This window comes from Parasteatoda tepidariorum, chromosome 10, assembly GCF_043381705.1.
Source record: "Parasteatoda tepidariorum isolate YZ-2023 chromosome 10, CAS_Ptep_4.0, whole genome shotgun sequence".
Lineage (NCBI taxonomy): Eukaryota > Metazoa > Arthropoda > Arachnida > Araneae > Theridiidae > Parasteatoda > Parasteatoda tepidariorum.
In genome coordinates, this window is record NC_092213.1 from 4,319,825 (window position 1) to 4,347,753 (window position 27,929).

General features: G+C 28.8%; 2 protein-coding genes across 4 annotated transcripts in view; one reads left to right on the forward strand and one right to left on the reverse strand.

Annotated features, from left to right (window-relative positions):
- Positions 1-7,111, reverse strand: part of LOC107454274 (uncharacterized) — a 21,707-nt gene extending 14,596 nt beyond the window's left edge. Inside the window, exons 1-2 of one of the 3 annotated variants that reach the window (XM_043043776.2) lie at positions 7,013-7,111; positions 3,838-3,911 (exon numbers count right to left, since the gene is read on the reverse strand). The gene's annotated coding sequence lies outside the window, so the exon portion shown is untranslated. Of the gene's footprint in view, positions 1-1,112; positions 1,258-3,837; positions 3,912-7,012 lie in introns of those variants that run through there. The other 2 variants (XM_043043775.1, XM_016071405.3) reach the window with 2 other exon arrangements.
- A 70-nt stretch (positions 7,112-7,181) lies between these two features.
- On the forward strand, positions 7,182-26,740 carry LOC107454273 (eukaryotic translation initiation factor 3 subunit h). The gene is made up of 7 exons (XM_043043774.2): positions 7,182-7,494; positions 11,596-11,752; positions 16,738-16,905; positions 20,830-20,929; positions 21,574-21,723; positions 22,953-23,088; positions 26,484-26,740. The coding sequence occupies exons 1-7, from the start codon at positions 7,315-7,317 to the stop codon at positions 26,691-26,693; spliced, it is 1,101 nt and encodes a 366-aa protein (XP_042899708.1). The 5' UTR covers positions 7,182-7,314; the 3' UTR covers positions 26,694-26,740.
- Positions 26,741-27,929: the final 1,189 nt, after the last annotated feature.

Consider the following 27,929-nt stretch of genomic DNA (forward strand, 5'->3'; position numbering starts at 1 on the left):
AAAGCGACTATGGGATTGCTGACATTCCCCGGTGAAAGTTGACATTCTTTTAATTTCGGTCGTTCATGGCAAAATTAGCATAAAATATTCGATTACTTTGCAAATTTCAAAAAAAAATCACTTTCAAATAATAATATAATAAATATGATAATTTATAAAGAATAATATTTAAAAAGGACTATAAATAAATATTGCACGTATTTAAAGAATAAATTAGTCATAAATAAAGAACTAATAAATAATTTACAGATTACTCAAACGAGCGGACGTATATTTTAAATCACTTCCCACGTCCAAATATTTCCCTTATGATACTATGATCCATAAGTGAATATAAATCATTTTTCTAAGTAATCACTTTTTGAAATAATATTTAATATTAAAAGTATATTGTTATAACAAGTTCGGGGAGTTCACAACTCAGGGGTCTGTCTAGGTTTTTCTGAGAGGTACCTATTTTGTGAAAATTTAGACATAATTTGTGAAAAATTAAAAATTATATTTAAAAATCAACACAAAAATATGGATTTATCGCTTCTTAAGGGATACAAAAATAAAATTTTAAGAAAAAGTATTTTGTGAAACTACCGTTTTTCCTAAAACTGAATTTGTGAAACTACCGTTTTTCCTAAAGTTGAATTTGTGAAGGTACCGCTAAACGGTAGTAAATTCGGCCTAGACAGACCCCTGCAACTGTAATTAAATATTTTTGCTTCTCAAATGAGAGGACGTAGATTTTAAATACAATTTTTTCATGCATCAATAATTTTGATATAATTTAAAATTTATGTATTAACAAAATAATTATAAAAATAACAGAATCATTATAAGAAAACAGCTTTTAGAAAACAGACGAATAAATTACGATACATTGAATAAATACGATAACGATGGATTAAAAAAACAAACGACTTAAGAATTTCTAACTATAATTATTTTTTTATTATTTTGAAATAACAGCTTTTATGAATCATAAATAAATCAGAAACGTTTTAAGACATCAAAAACAAAGAGATAGATTCCATGTTAAAAAGTTAAGTTTTTTTAATGGATTAGAATAGAATATCAAAAATAAATTCAGTTTGAATTGAAATATAGTAATTATGACAAACCAGAAAAATAGTAATCCACCGTCTAGAATTCTTCGCTATAAAATAGAAGATATTTTCATTTTAATGAGAGAAAACTCATCACGTTTAAACTACGCACGTGCAGTGGAAACTGAAACTAATTTTATTCTTGTTTTGTTGCATTCCTATTTATAAACACCTGGAACTTCTCTTTTGCATTTACGCTCTTCATTATTCCCAGTTTCTTATTTCTTTTAATATATATATTCCCTATGAGTAAGAGTTTCTTTTCAAAACCTTGATATGTCGAATTTTTTTCGAAATAGAATTCTTTCGGAAAAATCAAAATTTAAAATTATTTTCAACCAATTCTTTTTTTCATAATGCATACTTATTTTAGTCTTACTTTTGAAAATATCACTGTTATATTTAGACTCATAGTCAACTATCATTACATACACATTTAATAGTATTTATTTCTATGATTCATGACTCTACTTATTAGAGTAATATTTTAGAATATACTTAATTCTAAACTTGTTATCTCGAAATTTTTTTAGCATCTCTTCGACTTTGAGATATCGAGAGTATATCGTATATATACTCTCTGTATATATACATATATGTATAAAAAAAAGTTAAAAATATCGAGAAAACATGGGGAACAAATATAAATGTTTTTAAAAGAGAGGAAAAAATTTATAACAAATATTTTAAGCAAAATACATCCAGATTGACATATTTTGCTTTAGCTATATTAAAACAATATTAAAAGGCACTCTTTTTCGCGGATATAATTGTGTGAGCTGATGACGAAATTATATCTTTTCCTTTTTTTTTGCTTTCCAGTTTTTTACATTTTTAAATATTTTTTAAAAATATTGCAGTTTTAATAATTTTTTCTATTCTATTTCTATTTTTTCTATTAATTCTATTTTAAAAATATTCATATATTTTTCAATATTTTCTCTATATTTTTAAAATATGTACTTGTAGCTTATGAGCAGCAAATAAAACTTATTATTTTTCTTCATTCATCTCGCTTTTCCTTCATCCTTTTGTTTTTATTAGTGTTTATATCGATGTATATATATATAAATTAAATAAAAATTGTTTTAACTCCTCAGCAGCAAGAATACATACCTCTGAAGGAAACAAATATAGGGTTTTGTGATAGGGAACAACAAAAGCCATGTTTTGTATTGGCTGAACCCTACACAAGCAATAAAAACATGAGAACTCGAAAGATAATGAAAATTCAAAATCGAAATATTTTTTAATCAGTGCATAGCCAGACTAAATCCAAGTGAACGTTCACATATACCACCACATCAACAGCCATCCTTCCAAACTAATGGATTGAAGATGGTGCGTCATAAATAAATATCATAAAAATTTTTATAGCCTATAGTTCAAAAATATTAAAAATTTATAATTTTTAAAACCAAATCTTATGATATCTAAGCAAGTACAGTGAGGAAAATAAAAAAAATTTCATTTACATTTACAAGAATGTCATTTCAATTAATCCTTATCTCTATTTATTGCTTTGCCGATATACACAGAATCATAGTGAACAGCATAATAACTGCGCAGTAGAATATTCATGGGAATATTTGCAGGCAAGAATTTAGTGCCATTTAATGGAGTATTTTTATTTATTAGGCCAGCACGTCAGCCATTGATTTTATCATATCCTCTTTGTTTACACCCAGCACATCAACTATTTGATTCTTTTTTTCCAGATTTCTTATATTTATGAATATCTTCTTCTCTTTATCCCCACCAACTCTAAAAATTCATTACTTGTAATCACTGCTGCAGTGGTTTCTATCTTTCTTCTTGTCTCAGATTCAGCAATTTTTGGTTCCCTTCTTGGTGTAGTTTCCTGAAGACTGCGAAATACCTCGCGAAGGCAAAGCAATGAAAATCTGCACTGCTTTGGCTGAACATCAATTGTCAGTTGTCTTTGCAGTAGAATTTGGGGGTGTAAGAACTGAGCATCTGTGGTTACAATTAAAATATATATTTAATAGTTGTTATACTTAATAAATATGAACTGTCGTTTAAGGAAATGTGATTATATTTATTAGCTATTGTTTATACTATTTATAAGAAGAAATGACAATGATCAGGAATTACCCCTAAGGGGCATCATTTGATATAGTTTCCTGTAATCAATTTTAATGTTTACAGATGTGAAATAACTAATCAAAAGCTTACAATATTTATTATTAAGAGAGAGATATTTGCAGAAATGTGCACCTTTAGAAACCCACCTTTGAAATGGAAAATACAGAAAGCAGTTTAAAAGATACTTATTTTGTTAGATTAAACAAAACATTATTATTAAGTAAATGCAGTTATACTTTAGTAAAGCGCACAAGGATACTTGTCCCTATCTCAAATTTTAAAAAAAATTCCCTTTTTTTATCCTGAATTACCCCAGGTCACTCTAATACTTTTAAAAACTGTATAATTTGGAAACTATTTGATTGATTTTGTTCAAATTTTATATTTTGTCATCTAAAACTACGAACTTTAGAATAGTCTAAAATTTTTTATAGCCAACAGTTCAAGAATTTTTTGATGTATAATAAATAAAATCAAAAAATAAAGGATATTATTAAAAATCATTTTCTATATGGGATTATCCTTGGATAAACAAATTTTGTAATTACGTAAAAAAATTTTCAATTCCCTTGAAAAGTTGTAAAGATAGGGTGAAATATCCAAAAAAATGAAAATAACATAAAGGGTAACAAACTTTTGTTCACTCTATAGGGACCCTATTTTCAAAAGTACAAAACTCCACATACTTTGGTGGCTTAGAATCCAAATCTGTAAACGAAACAAAAAACTATGTTGATTGTGAAAAGGTGAGTCTTTGTGTCTGTTTTTATAACTTAAATTATCATCATCACAAATTAATAAGCCTATTTAAGGTTGAGTGTTCAAAGTTAGAGTCGTAGTACATAAAAATCTGATCATTCGATAAAAAGTTATTTTTCAATGCACTAGTGTCACTGAACAGTAAAATTACACTAAGATAGCACAACAATCTTATGCAATCATATAGGTTGACTTTTATACCAGAAATAATAATACATAGTTAAATACATAGCTGCCAACAAGGGTAGGAAAAAATCCCGTACATTTTACGAAATATTATAAATTTCATTTTCCAGTTATGATTGAATGTCATTAAATATACATAAAATGCTAATTATTAGTACATAAATGTTAATTATAGTAAAAGGCATTTAATTCAGTTAAAAGAGTTTCTTAATTAATTTAAAAAGGGAGTTTTGAATAAAAATTAACTGAAAATTTTAGGACAAAAAAAAGAGTTTTAAAATGATTTTGACAAATGAGGCTGCCTTCATTATGTATTATTAATACTGATTTAAATATTCTAACAAACAATAATCTATTACAACAGGGATTTTGTTAGCAAACTTACTCAATTTTAAAGAATTTTTTAAAATGTACAAAAACCAGACAAATTTTTATCAAACCAGTAGACCAGGAGAACCTGGCAAAATCCAGTAGTCTACTGGAAAATCCAGAACAGTTAGCAGCTATGTTAAATAGCTTATCAATTTGAGTATGGCATTATTAAATCTGATCACTTCAAAAGTTAGTTAACATTTTTGACTAATTAATATCTTAAGTATGTAGAATTGCAATTTTAAACCAGGAGAAAAATGTGACGAACTATATAAATAAGACGGGATCGAGTATGTCCCAAAAAAGTGGGATAGCAAGGTATTTTTCTACCTTGGGCAGACTCATAATAAGCCATCCTTTCATTCATTTTTACATTCAGTTTAACTAGCCTTGATAAAAGCACAGCAATATACCCCTTAAATTATAATGCTTGTTATAGCAGAGTCTGCAATTATTGACACAATTTAAAAAACATTTCTGGAAGAAAAGGCACTTTTTTTTCTTTCTTATTTTTTTAGGAAATAGTTTATTAAGTTACAACAATATAAGTTCTGATCTTGTCCTGGTCATAACACACAGAATTTGTCTCTATTATCATTTCTGGAATAAATCGTTATTGAATATTTTGACTAGCTAGTGTGTTTAAATTTTAACTAGAATTCTACTTTGGATGACAATGAAAGCATCAATCATTTTCTGAACAGCTAATCAACGTCTAAGACAACCTAATGCTCATCAAAATTTAGAACACTTTCAAACAAGCCAGTGCTCAAGATTTCAACATCTGCCTGATGCTAATCCAAGTTAATATTGTCTTTTAAATAATGGGAGAAAAATTAATGGCTATATTATTACCGAAATTTTTTCCACTTTTAAGAAAGAACTCAGAGAAACTATCAAACATAAAATTAAAATAAAAATTTTAAAAACTACTTTTTTAAAATAATATGAATCGAAATTTTTTTAAAATTTTTACGAGACCTGAATTGGGTATGAAAAGGCCTCAGAAAAATAAAATTGTCTTTAATTTAGCCTACTTGTTAAATGTAGTTTGGGATGGTGATCTGTGGCAGAATAATCGCAAAGTTTTGGCAACTTCCGGGCAGCGGCCCAGGAGAAACTTTAAAAAAACATCACAGGAAGGGACCAACTTGAAAGATATAAAATCTGAAACGTTTAAAAAACTCGCTATTATTTTTAACTGTGTATTTTTGATAAATTAACAATTTTATCTTAGATTGCTTACCACTTAATGTTAATAAACACTGCAAATTTAAAACAGAAGTTGATTATCAATCAAAAATATAAATAAAGATCTTGCTTGCTTTTACCAATTTAATTCATTTTGTTAACTGTGATGTCAAAATAGACAATTAAAAGAAATCCGCCCATTTTATTTACAAATAGAATATTAAAATCGTTCTTAAAACAAATTCAGATACGCTATGTTATACATGTATATAAAAAATACGTTATACATGTATGATTTAGAACAATGTTCCCCAAATCCCCGGTCCATGGACCGGTACCGGTCTGTGGGTCAAGTGATACCGAGCCGCCCATTTCATTGAAACTGAATTTAAATTCTTAGGTTTGCAACTCAAATTAAAAATATCTGTGTTCCATTAAAATTTTATTTAAAAAAGACTGTGCCTGAACACTTAATCTTCCAGTTGGTGCACGATTACTTGTCTTTTCTTTTAAAAGAGTTCGAACGCTACTTCCCAACCACAAAAGACCCACAAACTGGTAAGGAATGGATCTGTGTCCCATTTGTCAACAAATCGGGAGAATTTAGCATGTCTGTGCAAGAAGATCAACTGCTTGAGATTGCAAATGACGGCTGCCTTAAAACTACGTTCGAGACAACAAACTCTGCTGGTGTTCTGGATACCCCAATATTGCCACCACAGCACTTAAATCCCTATTGCCATTTCCGACAACCTATCTGTGCGAAGTTGGGTTTTGTGCAGCAACAGCAACCAAAACAAACCAACGGAATAAACAGGACATAAACACTACACGGTGTCATTGTTTCCGATTAACCCCAGATGGAACCCTCTCATTGCAAAGAAACAAGCTTAGGGTTCTCGTTGATTTAACGTTCTAGTAAGTTAAAATGTTCACTTTATATTTATTTTTTGGTGTTAATGTATTTAATTTTGAAGGCATGTTTAAATACATTTAAATTAAAAAATCTAAATAATAATTTAAAACATAAACAATCAACTTCCCCCTCCCAGTGGGAGCTCGGTAAAATTATCAAACATTGACAGGTCTGCAGTGACGAAAAGGTTGGGGAACACTGATTTAGAAGACCTCAGGCAAACCTCTACATGTTTTTTTTTTCTTTTAAATTGCAATTTTTAAAATCCATTTGGCATCTTGGCAATTGTACTTGGCGCGACAGATCACGATACAGAAAATTCCCCTTATGGGAAAAGTAAATGAACCATTCCTAACAAACATTACTTAGTAAAATTTAATATTACCTGAAAACGCTTTTATCATAAGCAAACTTAAAAAACAGAGAATAACACTTTAACAACTACTTTAATATATAATTTATTTTAAATAATATCTTTTATTNTGGAACGATCGGTGCAGTGCACTGGTGTAACTGGTTTTAATATTGGAACGGTCGGTGCGGCAAACCAGTGTAACCGGTTACACCGGTGCGAATATTGGAACGTGCCCTAAGATTATAAAAAAACTTTTCATTTTAAGGAATAGCTGCTTATTTCTTCTCGACTATATCCCGACTGTATCTTGAAATCTGGCCGTAACAGAGCGTATGGGAGTTCAGGTTCAAGCGAGAAAGATAGAAGTTGTATACTCAACTCAACTCGTGTCGTTCTATTTCATTTTCTTCATCGTGTTTGTTGATGATCAAAAAATTATGGCTGCTGCAAGAAGTTCACGTCATGATCCGGATTCGGATAGTCCTATAGATTATGTTCAGATCGATGGACTGGTATGATAAATATTTTTTTTTAGCTTGATATATATTTTTTCAAAATTAGATAGAACTTCCCGGACTTTAATAGTCCTATTCAATTTGTCCAGATCGATGGATGGCCATGATTTTAGAACTGACTACAGACCGTCTCAAAACTTATGGTACATACGCTAAAGGGGTATAGACAAGCACCAATCACGATACAATCCATGATCGGAACGCAAGTCGTTAAGTGCTATAGCTCGTAACGTGCTATTTCACAAAATGATGGGAAACAAGATAGAGATGGAATGATACACTAAGTCCACATCTCAGGAGCTGTTCAAAATTGCTGCCCCAAATATTAACACCGTCTTCACACCTGTTGTATTATTTGTTAACTATAATGATAAGTAAATACTAAGTATTTCAAAGCCTAAACATCTTTATTGACAGGCGAAATAAACTTCGAATATTACGGCAGACGAAATGAACATCTTCATTAACAGGATGTCACATGCCATCTCCCATTTTTTTTTTAAATTAAATGCTATAATACAAACATTATTAACTAAAATAATTCAATAGGAAGCATGTAAAAATATCAAATTCACTATGAAATGCATGTAAAAGAAAACCAGTTCAATTTATCAGATGGTAAATGAGTCACAAATTCAGTATATTGGGTGGTGCAATTGTTGAAATGTCCTCGCATTACCGTTTGCAGCTCTTGGCCTGTAATGCATCTCGGCCTTTTCCCGATTTGATCCATCTGTAACATTTTTTCTGACAATGGAGCCGTGAGACAAAAATATATCCCTTTTATGATCTTGGCTAATAAATGCCAATTTTTGGTGAAGAGTAGCATGCTAGGAACTAAAAAATAACAGGAGATCCACTCAAAAGGTATAGCTTTTACTTAACTCTAGGCAATCAAAAACATACTACCTTTGATAAATATGCTTTGGTGAAAGTAACTAGCATGAGCTGATGGCGATAAGAAAATATCTGACTGGGATGTGATTGGTTAAAGTGAACGGGTGCTACATTGTTTAATACTGTATAGGCTAACAAATTATCTTATTAGACTGCGCTACTACATAGGGTCCCACCATGAGTTATTAGGAATAAAACTGAGATTACCAACTGAAAAGTGAAATGTTTTATACTTTCAGTGGACTAAAAATAATTATATTGAGAGTACTCTATTAAAAAATTATTCTATTACATTATTAAAAATATTAAATTGTTTTTATTAAAAATTGGGTTATAATTCTTCATGTTTAATTCATATAACAAAACCTTTTCTTTTTGCTTGAAAAACATTTCTAATATATTTTAACTATGTCTTATTATTTTTTAATAAAATACTTGTGATGCAGCAAGAATATTTGGTTATTCTTGCTTTTATGTCATATCTAATTATCAGGATGAAATAAACCCATTGGTAATTGGTAGATTACATACTAAAAAAAAAAACTAATAGAAAAGGGGGAAATTTTAAATAAAACTATACACCAGTGTTCACACTGTGATTTTTTTTATTTCTATCGTATTTTTTTTTATTTATATCGGATTTTCTTTTTATTTAAATCAGATTTTTTTTATTTTTATTCAAATACACGGTAAGAACTTTAATTTATGATTAAATAAATGTTTAATCAAAATTAAATTTAAAGACTAGCTGAAATAGAGAATTTAAAGAATACTTCAGGGGTCTGTCTAGGTTTTTCTGAGAGGTAACTATTTTGTGAAAATTTAGACATAATTTGTGAAAATTAAAAATTATATAAATAAAATAAACAGCAATATGGTAAAAATATGGATTTATCGTTTCTTACAAGACACGAAAATACAATTTTAAGAAAAAAGTATTTTATGAAATTATTCTACCATTTTTCCCAAAGTTGAATTTGTGAAGGTACCGCTAAACGGTAGTAAATTTGGCTTGGACAGACCCCTGTATTTTAATTATTAAAACAAAGTTTCAATTAGCAAACTATAATTTTAATTTAAAATTGTGATTCCTTTTTTTACACTAGATTTTTAAAATGACAAAATAAATGTAACAGATTGTGTTTATAGATGTAGTCATTCATCAAAAAATAAATACATATTTTATCTATATATTTTTACATTAAAATATTCATTTTTAATTCTATATCAAAATAGATAAGTTTAAGCTAAAAAGAGAAATTTAAAAATCTATGTACTCATTGGAATTTTTTTTCACAAAATTTCTTTATAGAAAATCAGATAATGTCAAAGGTACTGTAAACATATTATGTGAAAAAAAATACCAGTTAATAATCCTACTGCTTCAAATAGACTTTGAAAGGGAAGAATGACACTATATCAGGAAAAAATATCTGAATTCATCAGCCTTTTTTTTTCTTTCAATTTTTGGCATATTAGGGTAATTTCTTTTTAATATGACCTTAAGCTTTAGAAATATATATTTTCCACCAATAAAATATATTGTAGATTTTAATTCCACGCTTTTTCATTCAAAAGGTAGAATTTTAATTAACATTATTTGCATTATTTTTTTTTAAAAAATCATGTTTATTAATTACTTTCTGCAGCTATGCAAGTCTATATTAAGACAGCTTTAAATGTTTACTTTAATCTGTACTTTCAATCTCAAAAATCAAAAGAGTTTTAAAAGTGTAATTTCAAATGTGTTGGAATTTAACGCACACCAAGAAATTAATTTCGTTAACTAAAATTAATGAATACAGCAATTTATTTGAAATAAATTTTAAAACTAAGAAAAGAAAATAATAAAAGTATCAATATTTTAAAACACTATTTTTTAACTTTTAAAATCAATATATATATGTAAATTGATTTAAATCAGGGTTGGCAAGTTTTTGACACATGACGGTTTTTACAGTCATGTCAAAAACCCCTCTGTCAAAATCATCAAAAACCCATAGTTTTGGTAAAACTGTATTTTTATTTGAGTTTAACTGCTTATAATTTAAAATTAATTCATTTTTGGGCAATAAAATTCGAAAAAAAGTTGTTAAAAGATATTTAAGAACAGATTTTTGCATTTTCCCAACACGATTATATCAAACCATACTATTTGGAGTAAAATATTAGGATACTAAACAAAATTTTTAACATTTCCAAGCATCATTTTGTTTGGCATATTACATTACTGAAGAATGTCAAGACTGATTATTTTCATTCATAAAATCATGCTTTGAGAAACACATAAAAAGAAAGCCTCGTAAAATAAACTTTTTTTTATCAATTTTGCTTTCAATGTTTTACACAAAAATGAGACATGGCAATGAAAAATGCGCAAAATTAGTCACTTGCTATCGTATACTTCGGCACAGTGACCCCGACTACAGAACATGTAATTTTGTTTGTAATTAAGTTTTGTTTAATGTGCTTTTTCAATTGAATAGAAGTTTTTAACTTGACAAAATAGCACTAATTCTTGATTTAGAGTTTGTTAGTAGTTAAAAGTTTTGAAAGTTTTGTTTAGCTTATTTCTAATATTTAAGAAATGCCAAATTTTAAATTCTTCTTTTTAGTTCTTGAATTTATTAATAGTTCCAAGCTTTTTTGCTTGTTTGTTTATTTCTAACAATTAAGAAGTGCAAAATTTTGAATCCTTTGCAAATCAAGCTGTAATGATAAAAGTAAGTATCGCTATTTTCAATAAGTATATTACAATATTTCTGTAATGAATGTATATCCTTCTATAGGAATACATGTATATAGTTGCAAAATCAATAGCAATAATTTACAACATTCATTTATAAAGGCAATTATGTGAAAATAATATATTGCCCGCTATATGCCATAAATTAAAGAAAACTGTAGGTTTTTGATGGTTTTTAGATCAGGAACATGGTAGGTTAGCTCTGATTTAAATCGACAAACCCTGCTATACACACCTCTGGGCAAGCCATTATATACCTTTTTTTTAAACTTTAATTTATTCCACATTAGAACTTAATAGAACTGTAAAACTTCATTTGGCACCACCAGCCAAATATCATAACTTCTTGCTTTTTTTTCCTATCTTCAAATTTGTTTTGATGTGCAATGTGCGTAAAATTGATTTTGTTATTTATTGAATACTATATGAATGAAAGGAGATATTATTTAAATTAGGTGGTTCTTAAAATAATAAAACATTGTCATGAAGAAGGGGCTGGAGTTACTGATGTCGCACAAGGAGTATTACTTGGTCTTGGAGTTGATAATAGGCTTGAAATCACAAACTGTTTTCCTTATCCCAGGCATACTGATGAAGAAGATTTTGATGAAAGTAATTTCTCCAGTTATTTGCTTTTTTAAAGTAGTTCACTTATTTTTATTTGTATGACTGTAGAATCATGATTCTTTTAATTGTTATTACTGAGTAACATTTTGTCTGTAGCGAAAACGACATTTTTGTGACTAATTTAGTCTGTAATTTCTGAAATTATATGCATATAAAAACTTGATGCTAGCTATTAACTGTTTTTGGTAAACCATTTTAATTATTATTTTTTATAAGAAATATTTAATTACAGTTCGGGAATCCCACGGATCAAGGAAAACCTTTAATTGTCAGGGAAATTTCTTTAAACTCTAAAAAGCAGGGAATAGTCGAGGAAAGTTGCAATTTTTTGCAAAGTACCTGGAAAATTCCTATATCATGTCTGGAAAATAACCAGTTTTAGAATTGTCAGTAACAGTAATCAGTTATTGAAATCTTTTTTTTCTTTCTTTTTTTTTAATGGCGGGCTCTTGAAACTATTGTCCATTGGCCACAGAAAGTGCCAGAACTGGTAACTCTCTTTTCGTTACCCAGTGGGCAACTGTGGCGAAGCCACGGCGGTGGAGCAGCGTCGCCCACGTCACACTACCACAACCCGTTTATAGGGTGGGTAACATTCACCCACAAAGGAGAAAGGACATAGAACACAGATAGAGAGAAAGAAACTTCCATGCCTTGCCTGGGATTCGAACCCAGAACTTTTCTGATGCAAGGACAGTTCCTGCCCATAAACAGGCCGGTCGGCTTATTGAAATCTGAATTAAATAATTCTACATCCAGGGTATCTGCGCACCTAGAAAGTCATGAATTTCTATATTGAGCAAAATTTGTCATGAAATGTCATGATTTTTGCTTCTTTTTTTTTTTGAAAAAATCGTGGAAAGTCATGGATTTAGGTCTCCCAGTCCCAATTGCGCCGATCCGTGCCAATTGTGAAAACCTGCGCCTACATGCTCCAAATTGAAGTAGTAGGCTTAAATTGCGCCGCTCTGTGCCGAAAGGGATATTTTCCCCTGGGTGTCGCCAAGTCACAATTTTGCGGCAACCCAGCTACTGCCATGTGGGGGGTTGCTCTGGATTTAGTGGGAAGGATTCTTGCACTCTCATGTGCAACTCTGCTTCATTTTGCAAGATATTCTCAATTTCAGATTTCATTTTTCACTCTCTGAATTGGAACCGAGACTTCCCCCGAATTATCGGGGACCAGCTAAACATTGCCAAATTTTAATAGCAAAAGAAAATTTTACTTCCCTTGTTAATTTCATCGTTATTGAAGTGCTATTGTCTTCGTCAATGGCAAGTTAATGGCCTTCTTGCTCTATTCTATTTATAAAATAGTACCTATGATCTTGGAATTAACTTGGGGACCATTCACTAAGTGCATGTTTTCATGTTGATCCTCAGAGCAGTCAAGAATCACAAAGCTTCAAAACCTCAAAATTTCCATCTCCCTTTTATTCATTTAATTAATAAAGATAGAATTAATTGAGTTTCTTAAACGTAAATTTTTATCTGAGGGACCATCCACTAATTGCAAATTGTTTGTAAACATTTTTTTATACTTTATTACTTTTCTTTTGCTAATATATTTTTTTTACTTATTGCATTTTATTATTGTGTTATTATATTACTTTCAAAATTTTCAGTGTTCTTATTTTGTTTTAGGAAAAACTTACTAATATTTAGAGGCAAGATTTTAAATAAGTATGAAGAGAGGGACTTTCAGAATTTTTAAAGCAGCAAATAAATCTTAAGTTTTTCAGATTTGTCATTCAAAAATACTTTAATTCATCTCATAAAGATTTGATTTAAAAACAATTGATATAAAATTTTTTAATTGTTATAGATTTGTTAAATATTATGAGTGTAGGGACAATATAATAATTTACTTCTGACAAAAAATTTTTAGCTTCAATACTCATTGTATTTGCATTTTAAAATTATTTAATTTTTTTAATTATTTCATTAATGGAATACTGTACTAGGTAATCAATTTTAATTAAAAAAATTTAGGGGCCATTCACTAATTAACATTAGTAATATAAATTTATTAAAGTTTGCTTAATTCTTTACATATTTTTATAAATTCGGTATGATCAATATTAATCTTGTTAATGTTTTGTTGAATATACGACTATAAATAACATTTATTTAAATTTTAAGAAAAATATACTCAATAACCTTTAATAGTTAAATTAATTAGAGTTTTAAATTACCTTTTACAGAATTAAATAAAGTAATTATTAATTTAAAAAATAGTATGAGCCACTCAATATTGAATTTATTTAAATTGCTTTTGCCAAAAGCTCATTTTTAAGAAATATTTCGGCTATATTAGATAAATTTTTAGGTCTTTTCCAAACTGAGACACCATTGATTCACTTGCTGTATGATGAAATGGTGTCTCTAGTTTAAACATTGTTAGGGCGTTTTTTAAAGAGTTCTGCTTTTCTTAGTTTGACAGGAAAGCACTTAAAATCTTTGTATGTTGAAAATGCAGAAATTTGGCAAAATTCAAATTTAATAGATGTTGCACTAGATACCACAAATGCGATGACATCCTTATCTTCTTCTTCAAAAAAAAAAAAAAAATTCTATGTCCTAATAATTCTATTCCTCTTATCTGAGGCTAAGTCGAGGATAGCAGAATATTTAACAGTATTGGAAGATACCAAAAAGAAACTTAATTTGTTTATGCAAGGACCTTCAAAAAAGTGTAAAAAATAAGATATGTTATTAATGAACAAAAAACTCTTGTTATTAAATTCTTGTTTTAATTTTTTTTATTAAATATGCTTCAAATTTTGTTTTGCTGCTCCAAATTTTTTTTTTTTTTTGTTGCTCCAATTAATCTAATTTCATCCTGTTCCAAATATCTGAATTCCTAACAAAATCACCACTCAGGCATATTTTATTAGAATATAAAGTTATTTTATTATGTTCTTTAAAAATTATGGTGTTCTTTCAGAAAATGAGGGAAAAAAAATATCATTTCTAGAGGGATATCTTTTAAAGTCTTCTGTGATTTAAGAATTTTTATTATTTATTTTTTTAAAAAGTTTATTAATTTAAAATTCTAATTGAAGCAAACCAGTCATTGGCGAATTTTTTTTATTCCGAAATGAGAACAGAAAAATCAGGAGTATTTCTTTCCTTTCAGATGAGCAAGAAAAGTTTCTTTAGAATATTGTTCTACAGAAGAAGAAAAAAAGTCATGAATTTGAAAATCTAAAATGTAGCAGATATCCTGTACATCTATTACAATTATTTTATAAAATTCCACTTTTTAGTGACACTTCTTTTCCGTGTTTCCATTCTAATTCTATTATTTCTTTTTGCTCACAAAATCTAATATTTAACATTAAAAATTAAAGAAACAGTCTTCTGATGAAAAATTGCATGGTATAGATAAAATATACTATGGGTTTTTATTGTAACATACCTAATGTGTCTGGAAAAGTCAAAGATTTTTTTTTTCTTTCTGAAATTAAGTGGGAACTCATTGTACTAATTTTTTTGTTGTCTGCACTGCAATATATTTTAAATTGAGTGTGCCTTTTAGTCTCTTTTTTTATTTCTTATTTTAACTTCATGGAGCCTAAGATTCAATTAATTTTAGTCTCCTTTAAAATAAATTCTTGTTTTGATATCCCAATTAACAAGGATTTGTTAAATATTATGAATATAGAGACCATATAAAGCTCAGATTTGTTAAAGTATTATGAATATAGGGACCATATAAATAGATAGTTTAGGTTACAAACTTTCTATTTATGATAAACTTATTAAGTATATTAGTTTAAGTTTTTGATTAACTTTCTTCTTATAACATTAAAAACTATTAATTTTTGTTCAATCTAGTGGAGGTACTTCTAAAGAACAGATCTGCTTAGAAATTTTAAAATTCTATTTACTGTAAATTGTTTTCTGAGGTAGGTGGGTATATGGTTAGGATTAACTAATTCTTGTAAGATAGGGATATTTCTTTTTTATTTCTGCTTTAGAAAATATCTAATGCTCTATATTTATAATTAAATAGCTAAAATAAATAATTGACTTTTTTTATTCTTGCCTTGAATTGTAATTTTAGTGAGGAATGCAAAATTTCTTTTAAATTCAATAAGGAGAAGCATGATAGGTGGAATAACAATATAAGACATTTTATTCAATTAAAACAATCATTAAAATATCATAATCATACAACTTTATGAACATATTTAAAGATATAGGTGAGTTTTACGCAAGTTTCTGTCTTCATATGGCCATTTTTCATAGAAAACAAAACAATATCCTTAAAGTAACTCAATTGCATAAAAAATACATGTCTGCTGTAAATAGTAAAAACACTTTAAATTACCATTATAATAGGTATTAGTTTTTACACTCTCGTTTATATTTCAAAAAAAATATTTCATTTTTCTTGCTTTTTGATAAAATCGTATCGAGTTCAGCAAAATGTACTGTAGCCGAAGTGAAACCTAGTTTTGATAGCCATGATTATTAATTTTTTAATTTAATAAAATGAAGAAAATTTTGGCATTTGTTTTTTCAAATAGGATTATGATATATTTATTTAAGAATTTGTATTTCTGAAACAATGTTTGCATTTGTTTCTGATTGAAATATATATTATTTTTAGAAATATACCTACTTTTACTCTAGGGTAAAGTGGGTATCTCAAAACATGTTCTTTAGAATGCATTACTGTAAGAGAAAACAATCAAATAAAATAGATACTTTATGTGTCATATTTAATCTATATGAATCCAATGTATATAAAATGCATCAAAATTTCCAGTAAAATGTTTTTAATAGTTCGATTTTAGAGCCTCCTTTTTAAAAAAAAAGCTTGATTTTATACCAACTTTACCCTGCCTGACATTATAATTTTGAATAAGTTTTTAGTAAGCTATATTAAAATGTCTTGAATGTATATACTCTATTAATTAAATGTTTTTGTTTATTTTTTATCTATTTCTGTTGCTTTCTAGTGGAATATCAAATGGAAATGATGCGTCATTTAAGGCATGTCAATGTCGACCATCTTCATGTCGGTTGGTATCAAAGTACCCATTTTGGGAGTTTCTACAATAAGCCCCTCTTGGAGTCACAATTCAACTATCAGAGCTCCATCGAGGAGTCAGTTGTCTTGATTTATGGTTTGTGTGCTACTAACATTAATTTATTATTAAAGTAATTCTTTATCTCTGGCTTGCTATTTTTATTATTGTGTAGTGTAATATATTTCACGAATCTGATTGTAACAATTGAAGTGTAGAAATCAGTAATGTGAAAAAAACTTTAGGATAGACTCAATTTATTCCAATTTATCGATAAAAACTGCCTGATTGTTGTTGGATGCAACAATACTAAAGTTAGCCTCATTCCTCAGATAAAGTAATCTGGAACTTTTCCTTATTTTATTTTTTTTTCCATCTAGAACTCTTTATTTTCTATTTTTTAAAGTGTATGTTATAATTTCCTAACATTAAGTAAGTATCTATAATTATTCAAAATTATGCATTCAAAGAACAAAAATGCAATAAAAACATTTTATAATGAAGTGCATGTATGGTCAAACAGGAAAGGAAATTGTTAATGAGCTTATTGTTATATAATATAGTTTTTGTATTCTATTGACTGTAAAAATATTTAAGCTCCTCTGTTTAACATATTTTAAGATTAGGTATTACACAGTATATTATGCAGTAATTGGCCGAAAATGTATCATATTTCTTTAAATTTTTCTTTTTTTTATAGCTATTGTGTCAGTAGGTTGCATAAATTATTTCAATCTGTTTGTAATCAGTGTTTTAGATTTCATAAAGTTTTTAGTTTAATGATCCTTTTTTTATATATATACAAAATTTATTAAATTCCAAACTACTACTAATTAATCTATAAACCTTTTAAAATATTGTTGCAAACAGTGAATCTTGCAAAAACACTTATACGGATCTTGTTTCTGTGCAGGCTGCTTTTATTCAAAAGAAGAAAATCAAAAATGTTAATTAGAACTGGTGTTGTTGTAACTGAGTTGGCATTAAGTGGGAAGAGGAGAATGAAACTTTATCCAAGAAAAGAATGATGCCATAAATGCTAAGTTCGGAACCAATTTAGTTTGAGCTTGTTCTAAAATGAGCCCTTGGTTTAAAAAAAGATTCTGCATTTGTGATGAATTGATTTCTGCTTGACAAAATGTTATAGAGGTTAAAGGCGTAGTTACGATAGCAACATTTTTATTCATGTACTGATCGTTGATGGTTTTTTTTATTAAACGAATGTGCATGTGTGTGTTTCCTTTTCTTGCTACTTAAAAATGAATAAGCCTAAAAAATACTTCTACTCAAGTTAAAGAATGTTATTTTTAAGAGTTTTCTGTTTTCTTGTATTAAATCTAAAAAGGGCACTTTGTTTGCTTTCTGCTCGAATTATAGTAGGGACATTGTTCTGCATTCAAGATGAAGTAAGCAAGAATATGTTTTTACCAAAATTAAAAATATTAACACTTTGTTCATTGCTGAAGGATATAACAGTGCTATTCGAGCTGAGTGTTTGTTCAAATCATTCAGAGATTCATAATCTGCCCCTACTGGCATTGTTTGAAAATGAATTATTATCAGCTTTCATTTAATTATTTGTTTAATCAAGTAAAGGTTTTAACATAATCTTAGATTTACACGGTGCGCCTTAACTAAAATTAAATAAAATGCTCTTACACCTAGAAAATTAGTAGAGATTCCGAATTTACAATGTTCTTAGATAATAAAAATCGAAAAATTAAAATAATCTGTGGAGAGATTTTTAAAAAAATCCACTTTGAACATTTTTGCTCACGAAGTACGATATTTCAAAAATGTTAGCTTCATTTTATACTTATAAATAGGAAAAAAATAACTTATTTGCATTAAATATTAATAATAACCGTTTATAATAAATTTTATAATTATTAGAAGTTTTTTAATTGTTAATTATAGTCGATGAACCACTATTTAAAAAACAAAAATAATAAAAACTTAAATCAACTTTAGCGACTCAAGAACTGTGAAATAAGCACAAGCACTGCGACTTTAAAAATGGCAGCTTCCATTCGTGTGTGTACACGAAGAAGAAAAGCAATTGAACCAGGATAAAAAACAAAACTTAATATCACAGCTCATTCTGTCGACGATTATTTTGATTTTAAGGAATTTCCTTTCGTTTGTATAAAAGGTGATGAAGTCTCGGATGCTCCTGCGCTTGGAGTTAACTGCAAAGATGTTCCTACTTTTGTTCAGTATGTGGAAAATAAATGAGATGTACTGGATGTTCACTTAAAAATGGGTATTGATGGAGATGCTGGATTTTTAAAAATATGTCTTTCTGTACAATCAAATCAGTTGAACTTCGAGTGCAACGGTACGCGTGCTAAGTATGATGAGGGGATAGCTGCAAGGAAATTTAAGGATTCTTGAGTTAAACGACTATTCATTCTAGCAGCCGTTTCGAGTGCACAAGAAAATTATAAGAATGTAGATCAACTCATTTCAACGTTGAATGTAAATCCTTTCCACTGCCCAATTGCAACCGATTTGAAGTTAGCGAATATCTTAGCAGGTATAATGTCGCACAGCACCTCATACCCATGCACTTATTGTTATGCCAAGAAAGATGAGATAAGCAGCTGTGAGAGAATCACCGAATTGAGATCCCCCGAAAATGTTTAATCGTATTATACAAGTTGGCTGACTGAAGGAAAAGGTTCAAAAAACAAAGCAAAAGATTATTTCAATAGCATTCATCCACCGCTAATTGCAACTGTTGGAGGCAAAACATTCCTAGAAATAATTCCACCGCCAGAATTACACCTTATGCTTGGTGTTGTTAACACTGTTTTCACGAATATGTTGAAAGAGTGTGAAAATGAATCGCTGACATGGACAAAAGCTTGTCACGTTCAGCGTGAAATCAGACGAGGATGTTATGGGTTTAAAGGAAACGCATGCAAAACACTTTTGGATAAGGAAGAACTTCTGCACCAGTTTAAAAATCTAGCAATACTGAAGTACGTTAAAGTATTTGACAACTTCAAAAAAGTGGTTTCTGCGTGCCTCGGAAATAATCTTGACCAGAATTACAAAGCATGTATAGAAGCTTTCAAAAAGAGCTACATGGACTTAGGCATCAGCGTTACACCAAAGGTTCATGCAGTTTTTTTTTTTCACATTAAACAGTTCTGTGACAAAAACGGTGAAGGATTAGCATTTTTTGGGGGAGCAGGCGATGGAGTCCGTACATTTTGATTTTTCAAAGTCTTCCTGGGAGATTAATAAGGTTGCTGCAAATCACCCGGATTATTCTAAACACCTTTTGAGCGCTGTTTGTAGATATAATGCTTTACATGTTTAAATTGATGTAATTATAATTAAATTATGTTACATTTTTATATTTTATCAGTAGTAAAATGCTTAAATAATAAAAGTTTATAAGAATTATAACTGAAAAATCATTATTATATAATTTTTTTCCTTTCTATTGATATAAAACAACGCCAGATTTTCCAAAATATCATACTTCGTGCGCAAAAATGTTCAAAGTGGATTTTATTAAAAATCTCTCCACAGATTATTTTCATTTTTTGATTTTTATTATCTGTTAGCATTGTAAATTCAGAATCTCTTCTAATTTTCTAGGTGTAAGAACATTTTATTTAACTTTGGTTAAGGCGCACCGTGTTTAGTCTTTAATATTATCAGTGGTATTATCAGTCTTTAATTTTATCATTTCCTAAAGGAACTTTTTTGATTTTGAAATGTTGGCAGGCATGAATTTATTTTTCTTTTTTCAACTTGAAACTTTTAGTTTTTTTTTTTTTTTTTCTTAATGTATAATTTTTTCCCCTTATAATTTTTTTTTCTGTTCTCATAAGAGATTAATTTAAAACATTTTTTAAAATTTATTCTCAACTATAAATAATTTAGTTAGTAACCTTAAATTAATAAAATGAATATGCACACAGCTTTCTATTTTTAAATATTTTACAATTGTATAATTAAATATAAAAACAGTGTCATAGCCTTTAAACACTTATAATTGTCTTGCAGATCCCATGAGAACCAGTAGGGGTTTCCTGTCTCTTCGTGCATATCGTTTGTCTAATACTGCTATGAAATTATATAAAGAAGGAGAGTTCACTCTAGATATGTAAGTATGCTGGTAAACATTCGGCGATTTAAAATTTGACTGCATTTCAATAAAATGTTATAAATTCATGCACTCTTGGAGAGCAAAACATTTTTATACACCATTTCTTAGTTTCATGCAATTGTTTATTTTAAAAGTTTAAAACTATAGTTAAAGCTTAATATTAAAAAATCAAAGAGAACTTGAAATTTGTTATAATTGGAAAATACATGGATGAGTTTCTTCCCCATTTTAATGAAGTTCTGCTTCTTTTCAATTTAATAAAAACAGAAGTTCGGCCATTTCAAAACAGAATCCCATCCTCTCTTTAAAAAATTATTCATTTTTTACGCTTTTTCATACTTAAGGAATACTTTCGTACTTGATTTAAATTTACTTTTGTTTGATTTAAAATCACACATCAAGATACTTATTCCCACAAGTTGGAAAAAAAAGTGCATCGCTCACACATTGCTATTTGTGTTTGCAAGCTTTTGCCTCAATAAATATCATTTAGAAAACATCATTTATGTTTGCAAAAGTTATGAACTTTTTTTTTGCTTCAATTTTATTAGGTGTATTCTTTTATATTATTGTATTTTTGTAATTCCCCTTTAGTTATTTATGAATTAACACACTTACAGCCAGAATTAAATCTGTTTTAGGTTAAAGAATCTCCATGTATCTTATTCAAAGATGTTTGAAGAAATCACAGTGATAATTCGTAATTCTCATTTGGTGAATTTGTTGATGTGTGAAATCGCTGATTGGATGCCTGAGGAAGAGAATAATCAATTTTTGGATATGGGGACTGCGTAAGATACATTTATTATAGTTGCTTCATTTCCACATTATTTAAATGTTTTCTTGGAAAATATTCTTGTAGCAGTTTTATACCTTGAATTTTTAAGTGAATTCTATTAAATTTAATTTACAATAAAATAAACCATTTTGAAATAATTTTACATATCATGCAACTTCAAGGGCAATCATGGGCATAAAATTCTTATGATTTTTTTTTTTTTTAATTAACTAGGATTTATATTCTAAAGAAGTCTTAATTATTTGTTGAACTTTTAATGTACAGATATAGTAAAGAGAAGTTTTTAAATAAGTGTTTAAATTAAATGTTTTCTTTTTGTACAAGGTAGTTTCATGTGCTTATAAGTTGATAGATTTTTTTTCAATTGCATCTTTATACTTGCTTTATCAGGCATAAAAAGTCTTGTCCAATACAAAAAAGGGGTGTCTCCAGGGGTAAAGAATGTCATGAAATTTGACAAAGTGCCGGCCTCTTGGCAGGCAGAACAGTCTCAAAGATGTTCTCCATTAATAGCAAATGCACTCAGGAGAGTCATAGTACAAATGTTCCTGTAGTAAGTCTTGTCCAGCCTGAAACGCAAAACTCTATTTACCCTAGGGAGGGCAAATGAAAATATCAAAAGGGAAACAAAATATCATGAGTTTATTTATAACTCTACGGGGGAGGTTTCTCGCGATAATTACTTTGCATTTTGATATCTTGAAAACATTCTTTTCAATATTTGAAACTCCTTTAAATTCTATGGGTTTAACTGGTTCTCGACTAACTTTTCTGTCAATTAAAAATTTTAGTGTACCAATCGAAATGAAATAGAATTTGTGATGAAAAGTTTCTTCCCATTATAGCATCCTCTTGAGTATATAAGTAAATTAAATTTTTTCTTTGTTCAAAACATCTTTTTTTTTTATGATTTTGTTTATTGGTAATTTCTGATTTTTTGTTCTTTTCCCACTCATTCGCCTTCTATTATATTTGAATGAAGGAGTTAATTAATTACTTAACCTACTAATATTTCCCGAAAGCTATCTACTAACAATGAAAACTGAACAGTTCTTTGTCATTATATATATATTTGTTTGTTTTTTAAACATTTAGTCTTAATCAGAAGATAGCGTTTTAAAGTTTAAGTAACTTTTCACTTCCTGTATTTCTTATACTTTTGTTGTAACCAGTAAGAGCTTTTTTTGTTGCTTTTCTTTATAATTTTCCTAATTCTTTCAGATCTGTTCTTGAAAAGAGCTTGCAAGCAATGATGGAATGTGTTGATACAGTCAGTCAAGAAACAAACAAATTGACCAACTACCAGAGACAAGTTATCAAGCAGCAACAGGCTAAGAATCAACACTTGCAGAAAAGAGTATGGTTTATTTTATTTTATCCTTTTAGAAAATCATTTAAACAGAAAATTTTACCGTCATATTTATAATTGCAAGTGCTGAATATATTTAGTGCTTTGATTCTTATATTATGCATGCGCAACCTGCGGCCCACGGTTGCAACCTGAACAATTATTTTTAAAAATCAGAAATTTAAAATTCCGCATGTAAGTTTTTGACGCACCCAATTTCAATGAATGTAGTTTGTTTTGAAAATCCCAATATTTTTAGTGTGACATTATGATACACGAATTTCGAATTTTAGTTAGCGCTTTTGACCATGGGTGCAAGTCTTCCGTCTTTCGAAAATGTCCGCAGACTGAAGTAAAACGGAAACAAGACTGACTCGAAGACGGAAATCGGAATTTTTTTTTTCTATCCTTAAAAATATTTTTTAGGTCTACGTTATTGGTCTACTTTCTTATGTCCTGTTGTTATTTTATCAAAAGACAGATGAATAAATATTTTTTGTACAGTATTTAAACTTGATGTATTATAGTAAAGCTTTCTTAGATAGTTTGCATATGTCGTGAGGGTATTGTGTATGTTAGGTATTTCAGTCAAAAAATTTTCAGTCTTGGCCTTTTTTCCAACTTGCACCCATGCTTTTGACACTCTGTGTGTGTCGATTTCATCGCAAATCCAGTGACTTTTCGATACTTGCTATTACCCATTTTCATGTGTTTCTGAAATTGCTATTTTTTTAAAAAATATATTTTAAAGTTTTACGACATATAAATAAGCTCATTTTCAAAGTGCTTATTTGCGAAAACTCTATCGCAAATCTGAATTACTTTTCTTTGGCAATTATTGCTATGTGTTTCTGTTTCAAAATTTCGATATTTTTAGCATGATATTATTATGAATTGCGAGTCGCGAAAAGCTCGTTGGAACAACTATGTTTCAACGTTGTTTATTTGTGCCAATTTTATCAAAAATAAAGTTATTCTTCAATTGTTATTTCTGCAATTTTTGCTACACATTTCTACAAAGTCCAGATATTTTTTACATGCTATTGTGACACTTTAATTTCAAATCCCGCATTTAAATTCATCACTTTTTAGCAAGCGTTATTATTGTAGATTTCATAGTAACTACTAAAAAATTTTGATATTTCTTTCGGTAGTTATTACTGCGCTTTTCCCCGTGATTTAAAAAAATCCTGCTATTTTTAATACTATAGTTTTACGGATTAAAATAATCACTTTTTACATGCTCTGTTTGTGCCGATTTCAGCATAATGTTACAAAAAAATTTTTTTACCTTTCTTGGCAGTTATTTCTGTATTTTTACTTGTGATTTTGAATATCTATAGATTTTAACGCAATATTACAACTTTGGAAATTCGATTCTGTTTTTAAAAATTTTGTAATTTAAAAAAGTTGTTACGTATTTTAGAAAAATCAACTAATTTCCAGAGCGAATAAAAAAAAATTTAAAAATCGGGATGTGTAAATTTATATTAAACATGGATCCCTTTTGCAGAAAAATATTTCAATACACGTGCATAATTCTATAGTCTCACAAGCATGTGCAAGTTTAGCAACGCATTCCCAACCAATTCTCTTTCGTAATCACATTATTTAAAAATCACATATCGCGATTCCCGCATTTTAAAAATCATATGTTTTGATTCTTCTTGCAATTTAAAAATTACACATCGTGATTCCCGCATTTTAAAAATCATATGTTTTGATTCTTCTTGCAATTTAAAAATTGCACATCGTGATTCGTATTCAGGCAATCTAGATATAGTATTTTGTATTGACCTTAAGGAGTTTTTAAAATCATGCATCGTTACTCCTCTTGCAAATCAGGAAACATGCACGCTTTTAAAAACCATCCGTTGTGAGTCTTCTCGTAATTTAAAATTCACGCGTCTCGATTTACGTTCTCGCATCACATTTTTTATTCAAGCAATTAAAAATCACACATCCCTGTTCGTATACACACAATTTAAAAATTAAGAACGGAAGGGATTGGGACTTATTCCCAAAACTGATTTAGTTATTTGTCCTAAGTTGCCCACACAACGAGAGCTTCTGTAGAAATACTGTTTTCCAGAATGAATTGGGGCTGCTCTGGATTGTTTAGCAGTCTTTAATCAAAACCATTAAATTTTCATTTAATGACCCAATAAAATTATCAAATCATCAAGCAGATAAAATTATCACAATATTTGAACATTTTGCAAATTGCAGGCTAACCATTATAAAAATTTTTAATCCATTTTCTACCTACATGGACCATTTTGTATCATTTATGATCATATTCTGGGAAGTGATTTGTTTTTTCTTTCTCAGCCCCTTCCTCTTATAATTTATTTGAAATGTTTTAAAGTTGGAGTATATTCTCTACTGAATTTTGAATCTTATTTTGCCCTACAAAGGTTTTGTTTTAATTTTAATCGTGCAAACTTTCTTCAATTTAAAATATTTAGATTTTATTATTTAAAATATTTAATTTCTTTTTAATTTAATTCTATGAATATTAAAAAATTTTAATGTTAACCTTTATTTTTAAATGGATTTAAGTATTATGTAATGTGATAAAAAGCATGAATTTTTCCATTGTTTTTTTTTTTATTATTACAATCAGTCTNTTATTTAAAGTATTTAATTTCTTTTTAATTTAATTCTATGAATATTAAAAAATTTTAATGTTAACCTTTATTTTTAAATGGACTTAAGTATTATGTAATGTGATAAAAAGCATGAATTTTCCCATTGTTTTTTTTTTTATTGCAATCAGTCTGAATTTTTTTCTTATAATTGATTCTGATTTTCCGATTCTGTTTTTTCCCTAACTAATCAGTTTTACAGTTTTTAATCTTAAACATTTAAAAGTATTTAATTTTATGCAAGTATATTACAAGGTTGACTGATAAAAAGAATTTAGTGGCTAGAACAATGATGTTTATTTAACTATTACTACTTATAATTGCTGTCAACGTGTCTGTCTAAATACTTGGTCATGCTTCCCTTCATTGATCAACCTGGTGTGTATGTGGCCCTTCACTCAAAAAGGCTGTTCACCCCTATCTTATATTAATATTTTGTTGTTGCGGATTAAATTTTTTTACTTAACTTGTTACTTTATTTCTTAAGACTAATAAGTTTCTTACTTTTTGATTTACCAAGATTGACAGGTATGCTTCCTCCTTTCTTTTTTTTTAAACAATAGAGATATAAAAAAAACTGGTACAAGCTTTACTGTAAGAGTTTAATTATATTAGAATACAGCAATAGAAATTGAACGATGAAGAGGCCGTTTCTAAATCTAATAATAACCTTAAGATTATTTTTAATTATGTTCTTAACAATAGAAGACGATGCACAATGCATAAAATTTATTTCGAAATATTCTTTTGTTACAGGAAGCAGAGAACAAGGCTCGAATTGCCAAAGGTGAACCTCCATTGCCTGATGATGACATCAACAAACTCTTCAAAGCTATTCCCCCTCCTTCTCGATTGGATGCATTGTTAGTTGCTGGACAAATTGACAGTTACTGTAAACAAATATCACAATTTTCAGCTCAGAATCTGGCTAAATTGTTTATGACTGAAGCATTGCAACAAAAGTAAATGACTGTTTTATGTACAGTTAGTATTAAACAATTTTAGTATTATAACTGCATTTGTGATTTTTTTTTAAACATTTTTATGGACACTTTTGTCACTTAGTAAACAATGAATATTTAATTTAGCTAAATGCATCATTTCTTAGCAGGGCCACAGAATAAGGAAAAATCAGATAAGCACCACCTGTTAGTAATATCTTGATCTTGATTTATCTTTCATTTATTTTCAAATCTTCTGCATGTATAATTGTTTTGTAATATATTTTATATATTAAAATAAGGCATTACTAAAAATAAAAAAATTTATGTGACTGCTTTGAAAAAATACAGAAATTGGATAAAGTGAGGGAATTTTTTTTCTGAGTATTTGTACCCCTCTGGTTCTTTCTAGTAAATTTCTCCATTGCCATGCAATACTGTAAATGAAGCAATTATCTTGTTTTATCTATTTGTCTTGCCTTTTTTTTATTGCAAATAAGCATCGAATTAAAAAATACAATCATTAAAAATATACAAAAATAAACTTTTATAGCATGCTATAAAATTTTTGATTGTTAATGTTTATTGAATTTATATTAATAAAATGAAAAATTAAAATAATAATAAGTTATTAAAATGCATTGTGTAACTTTGTTTTGAATGACTATTTAATGTATACATATAAAGCAATGTTAGGCCGACCACTGACTTCTTCCTGACAAAGAAAGTTATTTCAATATTTTTTTAGAAATCCTGCTGCAGACTTCCAAATGTCCTTTTTATTGACAAAATATCTTATCATTTCTCTTCTTGACAACTTACTATTTAAAAAAAATATTTACTGTTATTAATGACATCAAAAAAATTTGCGCTTATGAGCGGACTCCCATCTTCTGGTGCCCACGGCTGAGTAGTGAAGAACAGGGGTGATTGTGGTCCGGGGGTACCCCGGAATTCCGGGTTTTTCGTCTTATCGTTCCGGGTATAAAATCGGGAGATTTACCTTTCAGTTTCATCAAAAAATCACAAATTGAATAGAAAGTTCGCAAAATAGCGATAAACACTCTTTTGTAGCAACCCTCAGGCAATGATTCGTACTACGCTGGTCCGAGGCTAGGAGCAGTAGTGGAAGGGGGTGAAGAGTGTGAGAGAGGAGAGGAAGAATTCGTTTCTTCTCCTTTTGCTTGTGTTGGGAAAGGCATGACGCTGGAGGGTGGATTGGGGGAAAGGAGAATGCGTGACGTTGTTGCGGGGAGGGATT